Source organism: Astatotilapia calliptera, chromosome 11 (assembly GCF_964374335.1).
Source record: "Astatotilapia calliptera chromosome 11, fAstCal68.1, whole genome shotgun sequence".
Taxonomy (NCBI): Eukaryota; Metazoa; Chordata; class Actinopteri; order Cichliformes; family Cichlidae; genus Astatotilapia; species Astatotilapia calliptera.
Window position 1 is genome coordinate 13041782 of NC_137432.1, and position 17888 is coordinate 13059669.

At 43.1% G+C, this 17888-nt stretch overlaps 1 protein-coding gene across 3 annotated transcripts in view; it reads right to left on the reverse strand.

Annotated features, from left to right (window-relative positions):
• Nucleotides 1-3219, reverse strand: part of LOC113032772 (RNA-binding motif, single-stranded-interacting protein 3-like) — a 166977-nt gene extending 163758 nt beyond the window's left edge. For 2 of the 3 annotated variants that reach the window (XM_026185864.2, XM_026185863.2), the window contains exon 1: nt 3051-3219. In XM_026185864.2, coding sequence (XP_026041649.1) covers nt 3051-3101 — 51 coding nt within the window. In that variant the 5' untranslated portion in view covers nt 3102-3219. The remainder of the gene's footprint in view (nt 1-3050) is intronic. The other variant, XM_026185866.2, reaches the window with a different exon arrangement.
• Nucleotides 3220-17888: the final 14669 nt, after the last annotated feature.

Sequence of the window (17888 nt, forward strand, 5' to 3'; positions counted from 1 at the left end):
CCAGACAAACAGAATGGGGGCGCTGTAGCCCCAGCTAGGAGCTGATTGTATCAGGGTGATAAAACATGTACAATTAGCTAGAAAATAATTAATCAATTAATATGCTCGACTTATCACACACACCCCGTCAAAAAAAAAAAAAAAAAAATCTTCTGAGAGCATTAATGTATACCACAACACAGCACTTGTACAAGTGGGAAAAAAAATGCCTGGAGAGCAGTAGGCCGGGTTCGAGTCCAAACCCGTGGCCCTCTACACCCCCACTTTCTTGTCCATCTTCACTGTCCCTATCCAATAAAGGCTGATAAAAGGCCAAAAAAATAATTAGAAAAGGCTTTTTCATGACAACTCATTCAAACAAGCCATATTTGTTCAGTCTTTTTCCAGTTTTAATGTCATAAACATTTCAAAAGCTAACCAAAGTCTATAGTTTGAGATGTAGCTCTTGTTTTTGTATTTAATTTTCTAATTATTGTATGGTCTGACCTTGGTGTAAATTTGCTGAGATATGTCCACTCTTGGGAAAACTGGCATTGTGTTGACTCGCACTCGAATACTCCACACCAGCAAATTCCCAAAACATCTGCTTTAATAGAGGTGATCACACTCGTGGATGCTCTGTCAAGTGTATTTGATTAACAGCACCTGATTGCCACCCTCTTAATTCTTATGGAAGTAGTAAAGCTGTGAAAATGCTCTTTTTCACATGCCTGTACACAAAAGATGGATGTAACCACTATGCTAAGTCAGCATTTGGTTTGTGCTCTTTCGAAGTCTTGGGTTTTGCATTTTAGCCAACATGGCTTTAAGTTCTAAAGTTGTGACAAGCAAGGAGTGGATCTGACTAAGAATGAGAGGATTCCACACCCATACAGCGGTGATTTGTCAACCACAAGGTAGCCACGTCCTAAAGCATATCCTGCTGTATCATCAAGTTTACTGTAAATGGGACTAAAACTTTAAAAATACACATTATGACATTGTATAAAAAAAGACTGTGAGAAACAGACTTCTTTGCATTGCTTCAATTGTTTTCAAATAAAGAACATGATGTCAGCATCACTCATTCTCTCAGAAGTTAACAGGTACCCATGAAAGGATGCTGCAAAACAGAAATACAGCCTGTCAGCATGGCAAGTTCTAGTATGATTGTTTTGCTGTATAGATGTATAGATAAAGATTTTCCACAGACTTGCCCACTTCCTAGAGGAGAGTTCAACATATGAAACTTTAAAAGGCACATCTCAAAGAATGGCTCATGTCAAACCAAGTCTGTTATCACTTTCAACTTATTTTAGTATGGTAAATTGTTCATATTTGTTTACTTCATCTCCACTAACGTGGACTGTTCTTGTTGAATGGAAAGGAAGAAAGAGGTGAAAGATTTTAGACAATGCAGCTCCCAAAGGAACTGCTGAAGTCAGTCCTTATGTACATTTAAAGGAAGCCATCAGTACAGATCCTCAGATTGTGACCAAAAAAAAAAAAAAAAATCTCACATTTTCAAAAGTCAGAACATCAGCAACCAATTTTAAATGCAACACTGAGTTGGAGCATCTGGCTAGTGATTGATGATAAGAAGTAATCACTACCAAAGGATAAGATCATGCAAACAACTAACAGCTGCAGACATTCTTATAGAGCTGAATTACATTTGTAGGCTGGCCTGCTTTCAGTTGTTCTGGTTTATGCAACATTGTTTAAATGCTAAAAGACAAAAACACTTAAAGTCCCCTGTCTGTGAAGCAAGGGCTCACACGGAACAATAAAGAATAATAATAATTTGAACTAGTCAGTCTTTGAAAATTTAGTTCACTGTTTATAAACTAAGTGAACTGAACTTTAAGTGTTTTCCAAGTGTGAATTTAAATGGCCATAAAGGTGATGATAATCCATTCTAAGTAAAGCATGGAAATGGGGCCACAGTACACAGGCATGTGCTCAGTGTTAACTACATGTCCAGGTGTGCCCCAAGAGTAATGGGTATCCTGCTGCTAATGGCTGAAATGACCATGTGTGTCTCTTCAAGAGCTATGGCTGCAGACAGAGTGGCGTTGCTCCCAAAAATTACTTTTTAGAGGTAGACAGTGAGATTCTTCAGTGCAGAGGCTTTGAGTCTACAACCTCAATCACTGCCCACCTGTGTCAAAGAGGGCAAAAAAGCCACTATCCTAACACTGGCTGCATCACTTCACAAAACTGTGCTTTTAGCCCTGTTTCACCAAAGGAGGACAACCAAGCATTCTTCTAGGGATGTTCTGGTGACTATTTCCTTAGTTGCATAAATGAGAAGGATTCAAATCAGGTTATGTAAGGAAAACTTTTAAACAGTCCAAAATAAAAAAAAATACTGTCCTCTGTGTCCACTCTCCTTGTCATTGTTTGTTCTAGTATAATGTGATCACTGTTTTTGTCCTTGTCACATGACCTGTAAATAGTGTCTCTGTATGTTTTTACTAACTTGTGTTTAACACCAACCTGCCAGAGGGTCTGCAGATGGAAATTAGCCCAAGGCTATAATCTGGCATATTTACATTTGTTAAAATGTTCATTAATATGTATTGCCCCTCTTTCTAAAAAATAAATAAATAAAAAACAAGAACAATTTATAGTTAGAAAATAGTTATCCAAACAAATACTGCAGGAGAATTTAGGAGCCAAATGAAAATACACTGTCTTCATCATTTCAAACAACACTGCATGCACACACTGCTGCCGTCACTTATTGAAAACGCACTATCATAGTGTGTTGTTGTGTTGTAGTGCAGTTTGCACACTGAGCTATTCACTATAAACGACATGGAAATGCCACAGTGTGATACTGCGTTTTGAAATCTCAATGTTACCATTTTAGTCGTCACCATGTTTTATTTGTTAATAATATTTGAAGTAATATGAATATGAAGTAATAATATTTGAATGAGAGTGTGAAGTACTAAGTTTAGCTAAGGCTATAGTGTTGTTAGCGAGCAGCACCTGCTACGCATGGTCGCATATACCTGCTAATTAGTGCAACATAACAGCTACTAAAATACTAGAATTTCACTCACCAAAACCGAAGCACAAACTTCTTGGACAAGCTGTTGAAGATGACAAGTCATATTATTTTTCAGATAATTCCAAAAGAATGCACCAAAGCTGCAGCAGCACCACAAAGGTAAGACACAGGTCCGCTTCAGTGACTTCAATCAGCCCAGGTGTGGCGGCAAACCTGTCCGTGAGAGAAGCCACGCCCCTAAAACCTTTATCGAATCTAAATGGATGAAAATTGAAAATTGTAAATTAGGACTAATCTAATGAATAATCTGGTAGGCTTAGACCCCTGCTAAATAAAGCTTCCAAGAAATTAAAAAGTGATCATTTGGATGTATAGAAAATACAAACTTTGCTTGGCCTACAAGCAGAAAACCAGAAAAACTTCCAGTACCAAAAATCTTTATCCCTGCCTACAGCGAAAAACTATGCAAAATCTGTTCCCAGAAAAACAAAAGAAAACATTGATTTTTAATCCCAATACAGCAATCAAACATGTTTATGTACAGGACTGTGTAAAGGTCTTGAGCCACCCCTCATTTCTGTATATTTTGCTTCTAAGGAGTTGGGCTTTTTTTAAAATCATTTTCCGAACTAGTTTTGGATATTAGCTGTTTTTTCATTCGATTTTAGTTGAGTCCTTGAGGTTGATCATTTTCAGAGAAGTGTTCTCTTTCTTTGTTAAGCCACTTAACACTGACCTTTGAATCACACAGCCACCTTGGTTCACTACTTTAGTCCTGAAAAGTAATTTTAGATGTTAACCTGTAGGCCTAGCACTGACACACTGTACTGCTTCTTTCATTACATTTCTTTATACTTCAATGAAGCCAAACGTCCTTGAATTTTTTGTTTACTCAAGGGAAGTGTGTCTTTTTTTTTGTTAAGTCTCTGATCAATGCCAAAGATAACAAATTTGATAGGAATAAAATAGTATTTTTGGACCAAAAAGGTGATCCCAATAGAGCCATTAGCCTCAAAAACTGGCATATCATGGCATGGTATGTGATGTGGGTTTAAAAACATTTGACTACAAGTGGAGGACAAAGGAAGGAGGACAAAGGAAGAAGTGACAGGCCAACCTTCAAATGAATACTAACTTAAGATCGTCATTTGATGTGCATTGTATTCATAAACTGGATTATTCGATAATATGAGCTTTTTTGTTACAGATTTCCTAACTCAACTTTCAAATAAATGTTAAAATAATAAATATAAAGCTGTCTGGATTCTTTTTAATTATACATAAATAAAGATGTTCTTGAATTACTTCTTATCATGCGCTTTATAGAGATAGACTGAGATTACATTTTGAGAGTCAGTGCTGATAACATATTTATTGTCCAATAATTGCCAGGATAAAGACTTTCCAGTATATCCTCATAGCCATTTATCTGTGATGGGCCAGACTTGTCTGATAATACTGGCTGACCCATAAATCAGACTCGCTCTGACCCAAAACAACGGTGCGTGCATAGCCATAAAGAAGACCATTTTTGTCAAAACCTCAGCTAGTGTTTTGTTCTATGCTGATTGTGAATATTTCTATGCAAAACACATAATTTACCTTGTGCCTGTGCTAATGCCCTGTCTTTGTTGATGTCAAGTTGATAGTTCAAAGTCTTGGGGGCGTGCGTGCCCTTACCTTGTGCGTGAACATCTTTGCCTGTTTGTTTTGGCTGCAAGGCGTTTTTCTGAATTTTATCCCTTTGAAAAAAATCTGACTAACTAACACAAATTCATATTCATGTAGCATTGACTTAGTATTCAGAAGTGGTTGATGTGAACTTTGTTGAACTCCATCCTATTGTGTATTCAGCAGCTTAAGAGCGAGTTGGAAATCTCTTGTGTCTCAGTTTATCTCATCCCTTGCCTAGCAACCAGTTATAAAACACACACACCCAAACAGCAATGCAAGCATAAGCACACAAACTGAATTAGACATGCACCTGCAGCCTCTCACACACACAGACACACACACACCATTCATGTGCATCCACTCCCCCAGATGTGTAATTGCATACTAAACATGCACATACAACTGCATCCCCCTAACCCTTAGTATTTAATTAAGCTCTCAGGCTTGGACTTAATCAAATGTTGCTTTAATTGAATTAGCCAAGCCAGTTGGATGTAAGGGTGTCTTCTCCACTTTGAGTATGGCATTTTTTCCAAAGAGATGGACAAAACCTACTAATGTAGCAGTAACAGAAATGATGTCTTTTTCTCAAGTATCACTTGAACATCAACAGTACCTTGTAGCAAGAACCAGTGTGAACTTTAAAACCGAACTTTTCCCCAAGCTTCCCCAGAGCATTATCCATAAGTCCTTTAGGCATTCTTGTTCCTCATCATAAAAAGACAGTGGGTAGAGGGAGGCTGCTGCTTCTGAGTATCAGCAAATCTCTTGTATCAGTAAGAAAGTGCAGAATTGTGGCAGGAAAACAAAACATCTGAAAGCTGAAAGAATTTTAGACTCTCATGCCAAATAGTTCCTTGATCTGCATGTCATGAGGAAGTGACATTCAAACACAATTTTCTACATAAAACCCTCACAATTGCTGATGACAACAAACAATTTAAAACAAATTTAATTAGCAAGAATGATTTTTTTTCCAAGATGATTTTTTCGGTTTGCTTTTTGCTTTTATATTTAGCAAGCATTTTGGTCACACCTGGCCTATTCGTTCACTTGCTTGTTCCTGTTGTTACATGCTTGTTCGATTAAGATTTATGAGTTTAGTTCAAATCAAATCAAATCACTTTTATTGTCACATCACATGTGCAGGTACATTGGTACAGTACATGTGAGTGAAATTCTTGTGTGCGAGCGTCACAAGCAACAGAGTTGTGCAAAATACAACAATGTAAACAAGCAGTTTATTATTATTAAGCTACCAATGAAAAACACAATTACTGAATGGCACCCTCCTAGGCTTTTATTCAGGTGAATTAATTAATATCAATAAAATACCAATTAACTATTAAAAAAAAAAACACCCCTTATGACTTCTAAAAGCATTATTGTATCTTTTTTGACTTTGCAGAAAAAATGATCAAATACTCTATGTAACACTTGCTAAAAGTTAGATTGATTGATATTCCTTTTATGGAGTCATGTTGATCCTATATACAGTATATCTTGAGACAACTACAAAAACAAAGCTGTTCCCCTTTAAATGGCTCCTTTCCATTTTTTTGTTTTATTTTAAAAAACCTAATATTACTGTGTGAAAAATTTGGAAGTCTTGCTTACAGACATTTTCTACTCTCCTTAGATAGCTGTGGGACTTCTTAACACCTCTGCAGGATTCTGTCTGATCCAGCGCCACACTGCATAGAGCACCTGCCAGCAAGAAGGACCGTGTCTGCTGTTTGAGTTTGTTAAGCCTTTTTTATGTGCCTTTGTTATGTAAAGGCACATAAAAAAGGATTCTTCTTTTTTTAAACTGTAATATGTGTTACAATAAAGCACCAGATTATAAAACAAAAGGCTTCCTTTATTGTTTTTTAATGATGTTAGCTGCAGCATAACGTTTCATAATGGAACATCAAACAGGACATCACTGACATCACTTTGATATTTAAGGATATTTTGATACATAAGGTCTGTCTAAGGTCATCAAGACTGAATGACATTAGACAGGTGAAAAAATTGAAACCAAAATGCTGGTCAAAACTCAGATTCTTAGCAGGTCATTTGATATTGGTGGCATGAAAGCTGATGTAATGATGAACCTTCTTGGAAAAGCTGTCAGAGCTGAAAACAGGAACCCCTGTTTTGCCAGGGTTAAGACAGAGGAAATTTAAAGCCATCCGATTAGTAATAGCAGTGAAGTCGTCGATGAGGTAAGAAAGGCTGTTGAGGTTGTCTTGCTTAACAGAAAAGTACAGTTACACATCATCATAGTAGTGGTAAGAAATACCATTAAAGCTGTTAAGTAGATGACAATATAAAGAAAATAGAATTGGCTCAAAAATATATTGTCTAAACTCCTTTGTTAAGGAAACAACAAGCAATTGGTCCACTGGCCCATTTTGCCAAGTTCTAGCCAGTGTTACTGGCAAAGCGGCAATTGTGTTCCAGCAAATGGGATAATGTACAGCAAAATGATCAGTTGGCTCCAAACACTGTTTACCTAATCCCCTTTTTTTTTAAAGGAGGGGGGGGGGAGTGTTGTTCACAGACCATAAATCCATTGGTCCACAGTCTGTGGCTTTGTGCATCAGTAAATGAGAAGGGACAGTGCACACAGTCTCTGTGTGTGTATGTGTGTGTGCATGCGTGTAAAAGCACCAGGGGAACTTTTATGTCGTGCACAGCAGCCGCCATGACGGAAACCCCACAGTTGGCCTGGTTGCATCAGCCCTAATTCCAGAAGAAGGATTATAAAAATGACACTGCTGTCATAATTTCATGTTATGCACCAGGCGACTAGCAATGCAGCCTGTGGAACATATGAGTGTGTCTCATCTGGAAAGTGGGGGTCAGTGGTGGCCTCGTTGTGGCCCATTTGTGCTTAGTCAAGGTATGTATTTGACACCACAGGGAGCCAAAGCCAGATATGTGACCCATGTATTTCCAGGCTAGTGGAGTGCACACATCCTAGTTAGGCCAGTGATATACTACATCCTTTCTGCTATACTAGTTATCTTTCATTTTACTGTATTAATTTTTAAAAAAAGCCCACGATAACCTCTTTTTAATAAAGTGACCGTGCAACAGTACTTAAGCAAATGTAATAGCCTATAATAATATTTTATACATTACGGTTCAGTTGAGCTATATGCTGCACAATGGATAAAAAACAATAACTGTACTTTGAATGGATCAATGGTGCGAGAGTTAAACACACGCTGTTTATTTACTAGCGAATTTATTTCACCCTCCTGCAATGATGCACAGCTGTGAAAGTATACGGTACATCAAAACAGCTTTAAAAAAGAGAGACAGAGACAGAGAGAGACCACATTTAAAAGTTTTTAATACCCTGATAAATCTCTCTGACAAGCTTTAAATGGAGTTTCGCCCACATGTCAAGTGACATTTATATAGCTATGTAACTGCGGCAAAATCATTTAATAAATGGAGGGGGGCATCCCTGCAGACTTGAATACCTCCTCAGGGTTCTAGAGACTGAGTGGTGCTTCAGGACGAGCTTTGTCTGCAATTTATCTAGTCAGGACTTCAACTAATGCAGTCTCCAACTGTGGCAGTTCCTTTGTCTCACTTAAAATCCACACTTCCACTGATGGCCATTTCCACAGTTGTATTTCTTGTGCTGATCTATAAGCATCTGGTATGGGTTGGAAATCCAAACCTTAACTTAGTGGAAGCAATTTGCTAATTCACACAATTCTCCACTAAAGCCTTGCAAGAACTCTGGTCCTTGGAATCAATGAAAATATTTGAAAATACTAATTGACATTATATAAATGTACTAGAGAGACTACCAGTATGGTCTTCAAGAAATTTACTAGAACAGCACCCAATGTAAGGTTTACATCACAGCTGCCCTGAATTAACAGTAACGGTAATTACAAAAATATGTAATTTAATGTAATCTGTAATAGCTAATTTACTAGTATGTGCAAAATATTTACTTGAAATTATATATTTAATGCTAAAATATAAATAATGTTATCCAAAATTTTTCAAATGTACTATTTTACCCCCCAAAAAGCTGAAAAAATAGTAAAGCACATTATTATATTTGTGATTAAGATGTCAAATTACAGTTGTTTACTTACATTCCTGAACAGAAAAGTGTGTTTTACTTGATTTGAGTCTGAGAATGTGCTGGCTCAAATTTAGGCATAAAAATGTGAATTAATTTTGTTATTTGCCAAGTAAACTGCAATTTTTAGTCTTAAACAAGTTTCCGACAGATTTCTAAAATCTTTGTGTATCTTGTTATTACTAGCTGCTCTAATCAATTTGCTTATTATTGTAATTTAATTTGTACTATTAAAGAAACCCGTAAGAATCTATATTAAAATGACAATGAAAATTTTATTCAAAAAAGCTTCATCTTGAAATGCAGTTTTATTTGTTGAAATCTGACATTAAAAAATGGAAAAGACATTTCTTATTCAATTTTCAAAAACTTGCTCTTCAGTGGAAACATTCAGTGGAAATAGACGAAAACACTCCTCCAGTTTAATACATTTACATGTCAGTAGAATCCAAAAGAAAAAGCAGGTTTTAACAGTTTTAAAGTGAAAATGCTATTTGACATTTTACTTAACCTTTTCTGTACTTGACAGTAATCAGTAAGTGAAACAGTGCTCCCCTTGCATTTACATGTCACCACATTCTTTTCATGTCACTCCTCCCATCAAGGTGCATTTTTGCTCTTTCTTTAGAGACTCGGTTATTTAAGGTTTACAAGTTCGCCTGGTTAAAGTACCAGCCATGCCAGCTTCTTTTCTGTCACTGAGGCTGATGGCAACAACTTTGGATGATCAGTTTGTTACTCAGGCTTGTACTCTTAATACTACTATCTCAGGACTACAACTACATACAGCAGTTCATTTTTTAAGTTTTATAAGCTGCAAATACAACTTCATACCATGGTCCCTCCTGTCCTCCAGCACCTCATTTTCTATCTTTCCTTCTCCATCTCTCTTTGTCTTTCACCTTTCCCTTTCAGTGAAGGTGTGTCTTTCTCCAGGTCTCTGCATTCTGCTGGCTCCCACACTTGCAGCCAGTCTCCCCTCACCTATAAGCGCCAGCTCTTCCAGGGCTGTACCGTGGAGTGAGTTCAACCGACCTCAGGAATCTTTATGTTATCTGGATTTACTTACGCCACTAATAAGGTTATCAACTCACCAAATTAAACCAGGGTTTCCCTCGTGTATTCACACGAAAGGTGTGTTGTTGGCAAATCAACTCAACTGCTGGAGACAAATCAGTGTGCGTGAAAGATCACTGAGTTAGTGAGTTAGTAGGAGGATTTGATCAATTCTAATTGAGTATTTCATTAAATTGATGTTTAAATCTGCGTTAGACAGTGTCATGGTCCTGGGCCATGTGGGCCCAGTGTTCTTAGTTTTCATGTATTTTTGTATTTTGTTCTTTATTTAGGCCATGCTTCCTGGGTTGATCTGTTACGTTGTTCCTTATGTGTTTTCCCTTCGTGACTCTTACCCCCTGTGTGCCCCTCTGTGTATTTATGAGCCCTCGTCTCTCTTTGTGCTTTATTCTATGTTTTCCCCAGCCCGTTATGTCTGCGTTCTCCCCGTGCTCTCTCTCCTCCTGTTTGAACCTCTGTGTACTTCCTGCTTTACTTTGCCCATCTCCCATCAGTGTTACGTCCACTCCTGCCGTGTCTTGTTATGATTATCAGTGTCACCTGTGTTCCCCGTGTGCATCCACTTCCCCTGATCTTCCCTCATGTGTATTTAGTCTCTGTGTTTCGTACAGTCTGTGTCGCGTCGTCTGTGTTCCCACCCTCCGTGTTTCCATGCCCGGTCTATTATATTCCAAGCCATAGCCTTACCTTAGTTTATTCCCAGTTTAGGTTTCTGTTTAGTTATTGCTCTTGTGCTGCCCTTATTCTGGTTTGCTTCTGTTGTATTCATCAGCCACAATAAAAGGCTCGCTTTTGTTTAAGTCCACTTCCTTATCACTCGTGTCTGCACCTGAGTCCTCCACGCACTTTCCACTCGGTCCGTCACAGCGGACCGTGACAGTACGACGCGACCATGTCGGACTCAGCGGACATTTCGGAGGAGGTGGGAGAGGAGCTGAACAGGCTCTGCCGCGTAATGGATCGCATCATCGGATGCACGGATCCGAGAGTGGTTTCCACGGGATTGGCGGCCGTGGACGCCATTATGTTGCGGGAGCCGCGGTTGCGACAGCTCCCCCGCCTCGTCGAGGCATTTGACTCCCTGGGCCCCCTGAAGGAGGAGCTTCGTGCCCGTGCGCTGGCCCAGAGGGTCCTGGATGCCGCCTCAGCACCCACACCTCCACCCCGTAAACGGGTGTCGGCGCCGCTGCCTCATGAGCCAGAGGCTGCGACAGGGGGAACGCTGAGGCCCACTTCCACTCAGCCATCGCCTCACCGTGGATCGGCTTCCTCGTTTCCGCCACCGTCATGCTGCACTAACCGGCACACGGAGGCGGTGGAGGCCGTAGACTTCGGGGACGATGAGCGTCAGCAGGTGTTACGGGCTTATCGGGAGGACGAGCTCCGGTGGAAACCCTGGCTCATCCCAGAGGAGGAACTCTCACCTGCTGCACCGCCTACCAGCCGCTCGCCGTCTCCAACCCGCTCAGACTTCGCTTCCCCTGCCTCGCCGTTAGCGAGGATATGGGCAGAGGAGGATGTTGCCGCTACGCCACCCTCTGCAGTGGTGGCATCAGCGCCCATCGCGCCAGCTACCAGAAGGGGGCGGCGCCGGCGCCGCCGTTGCACCGCACTAACTCCGGTGAGTGACTGCGTTTTTGCGCCTCACGTCCCTTCTATGAAGCAGGGTGAGATGAGTGTTGATTCGCCGGGACCGGAGACTATAACGGAATTGGGCTCCAGAGCTGAAGGAACTGTGTGTGACTGCTTTGAAGGAGCACGCAACGAAATCACAGACCATGTTTTTGACTCTGTAAGATCTGGGACTTTTTCTAGCGTTGCTCTCTTAGTCGCACCACATGAAGCCCAGGTTCATGAGACGGCGAAAGGGGTCCACACGTCGGCAGTACAGGTTGCTTCTGAGCCTGCTAGGAATGGCGTGAGCTTTCTCTCCGCCTCAGACTGCCTTCTACCTCAGCCGTCTGTTCCCGCTGGAGGGTCCGAGGGGCCCGTTCAGCCACCTGTCTCAGCTGGAGGGTCCGAGGGGCCCGTTCAGCCTCAAGCCTCGTCAGCTGGAGGGTCCGAGGGGCCCGTTCAGCCTTCTGTCTCCGCTGGAGGGTCCGAGGGGCCCGTTCAGCCTCAAGCCTCGTCAGCTGGAGGGTCCAAGGGGCCCGTTCAGCCTTCTGTCTCCGCTGGAGGGTCCGAGGGGCCCGTTCAGCAACCTTCCTCGTCAGCTGGGGGTTCTGGAGAACCGTACCAGCCTCATGCCACGTCAGCTGGAGGGTCCGAGGGGCCCGTTCAGCCTCCTGTCTCCGCTGGAGGGTCCGAGGGGCCCGTTCAGCAACCTTCCTCGTCAGCTGGGGGTTCTGGAGAACCGCACCAGCCTCATGCCACGTCAGCTGGAGGGTCCGAGGGGCCCGTTCAGCCTCCTGTCTCCGCTGGAGGGTCCGAGGGGCCCGTTCAGCAACCTTCCTCGTCAGCTGGGGGTTCTGGAGAACCGCACCAGCCTCATGCCACGTCAGCTGGAGGGTCCGAGGGGCCCGTTCAGCCTTCTGTCTCCGCTGGAGGGTCCGAGGAGCCCGTTCAGCAACCTTCCTCGTCAGCTGGGGGTTCTGGAGAACCGCACCAGCCTCATGCCACGTCAGCTGGAGGGTCCGAGGGGCCCGTTCAGCCTCACGCCTCGTCTGCTGGAGGGCCCGAGGAGCCCATCCAGCCACCTTCTGCTACGCCGGCTCCAGCCTGTGCTTCGCCTGCTGCGGCTTCATCAGAGTCTCCGTCAGCCGCAGCTCCCGAGCCTTCGCCAGCTGCAGCAGCCTCCGAGCCCTCGTCAGCTGCAGCAGCCTCCGAGCCCTCGTCAGCTGCAGCAGCCTCCGAGCCCTCGTCAGCTGCAGCAGCCTCCGAGCCCTCGTCAGCTGCAGCAGCCTCCGAGCCCTCGTCAGCTGCAGCAGCCTCCGAGCCCTCGTCAGCTGCAGCAGCCTCCGAGCCCTCGTCAGCTGCAGCAGCCTCCGAGCCCTCGTCAGCTGCAGCAGCCTCCGAGCCCTCGTCAGCTGCAGCAGCCTCAGAGTCTTCAGCCTCGTCTGCCGCGGCTTTGGCCTGTGCTTCGTCTGGTCCTGTGCCCACCGGGCCATGGCCGGCACGCCTGACACTGGAGAGCCGCCGCTGCCTTCCACGCGGCCGGCCCCCTGAACTGCTCTGTCGTCTCCTCTGCCGCCGCCGCTGCCTTCCGCGCGGCCGGCCCCCTGAACTGCTCCGTCGTCTCCTCTGCCGCCGCCGCTGCCTTCCGCGCGGCCGGCCCCCTGAACTGCTCCGCCTTCGCCGCTGCCTTCCGCGCGGCCGGCCCCCTGAACTGCTCCGCCTTCGCCGCTGCCTTCCGCGCGGCCGGCCCCCTGAACTGCTCCGCCTTCGCCGCTGCCTTCCGCGCGGCCGGCCCCCTGAACTGCTCCGCCTTCGCCGCTGCCTTCCGCGCGGCCGGCCCCCTGAACTGCTCCGCCTTCGCCGCTGCCTTCCGCGCGGCCGGCCCCCTGAACTGCTCTGCCTTCGCCGCCGCCGCCGCTGCCTTCCGCGCGGTCGGCCTCCGGAACGGTTGGACTGGACTTTTGTGTTGTCGCCTCTCGGGTTGGCCTTCGGGCCTCTTTGGACATTCGCCTTCCTGTTCTGGACTCTTTTGTGTATTTGTGGACTCAGTTTTGTTCTCGTGCTCCTTGTTTTTGGTTCGTTTTGTTCCCTCCGTCCTGGTCCCCCGCCTCCCGCCCTGGGTGGGGTGTTTTCTGTTTCGCTTGTGTTTTGTTTCTCGGGTTTGGGCTGTCGGGAGCCAGCCCTTTAGGGGGGGGTGGTGTCATGGTCCTGGGCCATGTGGGCCCAGTGTTCTTAGTTTTCATGTATTTTTGTATTTTGTTCTTTATTTAGGCCATGCTTCCTGGGTTGATCTGTTACGTTGTTCCTTATGTGTTTTCCCTTCGTGACTCTTACCCCCTGTGTGCCCCTCTGTGTATTTATGAGCCCTCGTCTCTCTTTGTGCTTTATTCTATGTTTTCCCCAGCCCGTTATGTCTGCGTTCTCCCCGTGCTCTCTCTCCTCCTGTTTGAACCTCTGTGTACTTCCTGCTTTACTTTGCCCATCTCCCATCAGTGTTACGTCCACTCCTGCCGTGTCTTGTTATGATTATCAGTGTCACCTGTGTTCCCCGTGTGCATCCACTTCCCCTGATCTTCCCTCATGTGTATTTAGTCTCTGTGTTTCGTACAGTCTGTGTCGCGTCGTCTGTGTTCCCACCCTCCGTGTTTCCATGCCCGGTCTATTATATTCCAAGCCATAGCCTTACCTTAGTTTATTCCCAGTTTAGGTTTCTGTTTAGTTATTGCTCTTGTGCTGCCCTTATTCTGGTTTGCTTCTGTTGTATTCATCAGCCACAATAAAAGGCTCGCTTTTGTTTAAGTCCACTTCCTTATCACTCGTGTCTGCACCTGAGTCCTCCACGCACTTTCCACTCGGTCCGTCACAGCGGACCGTGACAGACAGTTGTATTTTTCATTACGTCAGCTGCAGGTCCACTGGTGTTTAACGGTCTGAGAATAAAGAATAAACATAAAAACAGAATTCAAACATAGCAAGTTTGATGCAAGGTCAACAAGTACAAACTGATCCTCTGTTTTCATGATATATTAATGCATATACAACAATATTGTTGTAAAGTAGTTTGTAACCAATGGGGGGGAATCAAGTGTAATAATAATAATTATACAAACGCATTAGACACTACTGAAAAATTTTAGACCCTCATACTCTCCCTGCAGAGGTCTGTGGGATCTTCCAGGGTTGGCGACGCTATTTTCTGGAGAACTGATCTGTCAGTAGGCAGTGATTTCATGCTTATATAATGCAAATAACCCACTCCAGAGCAGGTTAGATTTGCATTTAGTTACCATGGTGGTTCACCTTTGTAGTACAGAAAACTGAGGGTTAACCCTGAAGTTACCTGGATAAGATGAAATCCTGCTTTGTAGTTCAGTCGTCTGTTCCTTACCAGATATTTTGATCCACTTGAATGGTGTTGAGGCTCCTTGTTAATCAAGGTTCTTGTTGATGTTTGCCTTGTAATCGGAAGGTTGCCGGTTTGAGCCCCGGCTTGGACAGTCTCTGCCGTTGTGTCCTTGGGCAAGACACTTCACCCGTTGCCTACTGGTGGTGGTGGCGCCAGTGTCCGGCAGCCTCGCCTCTGTCAGTGCGCCCCAGGGTGGCTGTGGCTACAATGTAGCTTGCCATCACCGGTGTGTGAATGGGTGGATGACTGGTTGTGTAAAGCGCTTTGGGGTCCTTAGCGACTAGAAAAGCGCTATACAAATACAGGCCATTTACCATTTTATACCTCGTCCAGTTTAAACCCCGTCAGGTTTTTTTTTTAACATTTTTTATAATGTGCTGTCTTTTTGCTTTAGCCTGCTCTTAATCAATTTTGTTGTGTTTGATTGATGTCATGTTTTATTTATCTCATTTTGATTTTTCTGAACTAACTTTTAAAAAACTTTGGTCACCCTTGCTGCTTTTAAATCCGCCATTGAAATTAGTAAAAAAATATGATTGTAAAAGCAGCCAACACTTGCTAAACATAGCCGGATGTATTTATACGTTAGCATTAAAAAGCCATTAAACTAAAACAATTCTCAGATTTCACTTTTATTCCTAAGCAAATACATCCCAGGCCAAATCCCAAATCAAAGCTTAATTCTTTGTCACAGATTACTCATCTGCCTTTTTCTTCTATTTGTTTACATTCTTCTGTGTTCCATCTCTTTATGCCCAAAAAACACTCCATTTAAAGCACTGCTGAAGTTGAAGGGGAACAGCATTTCTGGCGCATGCTGCTATTCTATGTAATTAGTCCTGTCTGGAACTTGAAGTGTTTTTAGTTGATGTTTAAATGACAAAAAGTCTGTAATTTCACTTAATTAAAGACAAAGCAAGCATTAAGAGGATCATTTATCTCTCACTGTCTCATTTTCCAAAAATGACACAGGACAGTCAACAGCCAAGATTAAGTATAAACTCATTTTTATTTTATTTATTCTTTTCTTTGTCTGATGATTCTTTCTTAATCATGCCTCCTGGCACCAGCGTGCAGAGGAAAAGCTTTGCCGTTCATTATCCTTGTCAGAACGCTGACACAAAGTCTGACGACTCTTTCTTAACTTTTCTCTTTTCTTTCATTTTAACTTTTTAGAAAAGGACCTGATCTCATCTCTGATGTGTGGTCTTTGTTTTCATTAGCTGACTGAATGCAACAACGACAACAACAGACAAGGCCAAAATAACTCTGCAATTAAGTTCTTGAACAGCGAGGGGAACGAGTGGGAGGATCGAATGATGATTTGGCTACAAATCCCGTCTGTACTGGAAGTGAATTGGAGTATATGTATTCCAAGTGAGAATTAGCAGCCCACAAATTCTCCTTCATCCTCCGCTTCATTATTCTTTTTCTTCAAATCTTGCGTTTTTACCCCATTGTCTTATTTCTTTTTTTATCCCCTTCTTTTGTACCTCCTATTGTTTCCCCGCTCTCCACACTCCTTCTCTTTGTTAGTTGTCGAGCGCACACTTTCCCTCCCTCTTTGCCACAGGCTGTATTACTGTTGCGCCATGCACTCTTTTACCTCTCTCCCATGCGTGTCATTCCATCTCCTCTGTTACCAGCCAGCAACTCTGTCCAGATTTCAGTGAAGCAGCAGGTTCCAAAATACAGTATTTACCAGGAAAAACACAAAATCAATACCCACCCAATGCAAACACAGCACACAGGCAGTTCTGCAGATCTGCCAATGACACTCACTCATGCTGTGCAACTGAGTTTAGTGATTAGAGAGCTGAAAAAAAAACAACCACCCTTTGTTTCTGTCAGAGCCATCAGAAATGCTTCACTCGTTGTACTCTAAACACAGTGTTTTCCTTTTAATACAAAGCTACATGACTGGTGATATTTGTTTTATGGGGTTCTTGTTATTCAGTGCATTCAGAGTCCAAGGCAAGCTGGCTGTGTAGTGCATAAATAGATCACTGATATTAACATATTAGAAGAGAGTAAAACTTTAGTGTCTCTGCAGGGCAATTTGATTTACATTTTTGTAATACAATATAAGAGTTGCTGTGAGATTATAGGTTAAAGTTTGTTTTAAAAGATGGGACTATCTATTCATTGCACCTGCATCCCTGATATTCTGGGTGCTTCAGTCAGAAATGACTGAAGCACCCAGAATATCAGGGATTTCAACATGTAAAGGATGTTGAGGGTCCAGAGCAATCTGTGACCCTCAGTTGTTATGACAGCTTGAACATTTCCAGATTGCTTCTGTTTTTCGAGAGTAAGTCTGTCAGAGCAAGACATCTGAACAGATGCACTCAATAAGAGACGAAAGCAAAAAAAAAAGAAACATTCATTATAATATTATTAAAAGTGTACTAACAGTGATAGCATTCAAGTAATTAAAACAAAATGAAATAAAGCTAGATGAAAGACGGAGTTTCCCCAATATACTGTCACGGTCATATCTAAGGTTTTGCATATCAGGACGTAATGCCAAATATGGTACTGTGCATTATAGCAAACATCCCCACTTTGGTCTTCTCTGTCCAAAAGACACTGTTTCAGAGGTTTTGTGGATTGACAGTTTAACATTTAACATGCAAACTGAGGCCCGAAGAGCCGAGACATAGCTCTTGGGTGTTTTGCAGTTTCTCTCAGCCTTGTACGGTCTGACCTTGGGGTTACTTTGCTGGGCAAGTGTTCTGAATATTTTCCACTTCTAAATAATCATCTTCACTGCAGAATGATGGACTTCAAATTGTTTGGAAACGGTCTTATAACCCTTCCCAGATTGGCGGGTAGCAACAATTGCTTCTCTAAAATCAGTGCTGATGTCTTTCCTCTGTTGTATTGTTTTAACAAACACTTGGATGCTCTGAGACCAGCAAACTGCCAAAGGTTCTGCTTTTATAGAAGTGCCCACACTTACTGACGATCGGTGAACCACATGCGTTTGATTAGCAGCACCAAGCTGCTTCTTACCCTCA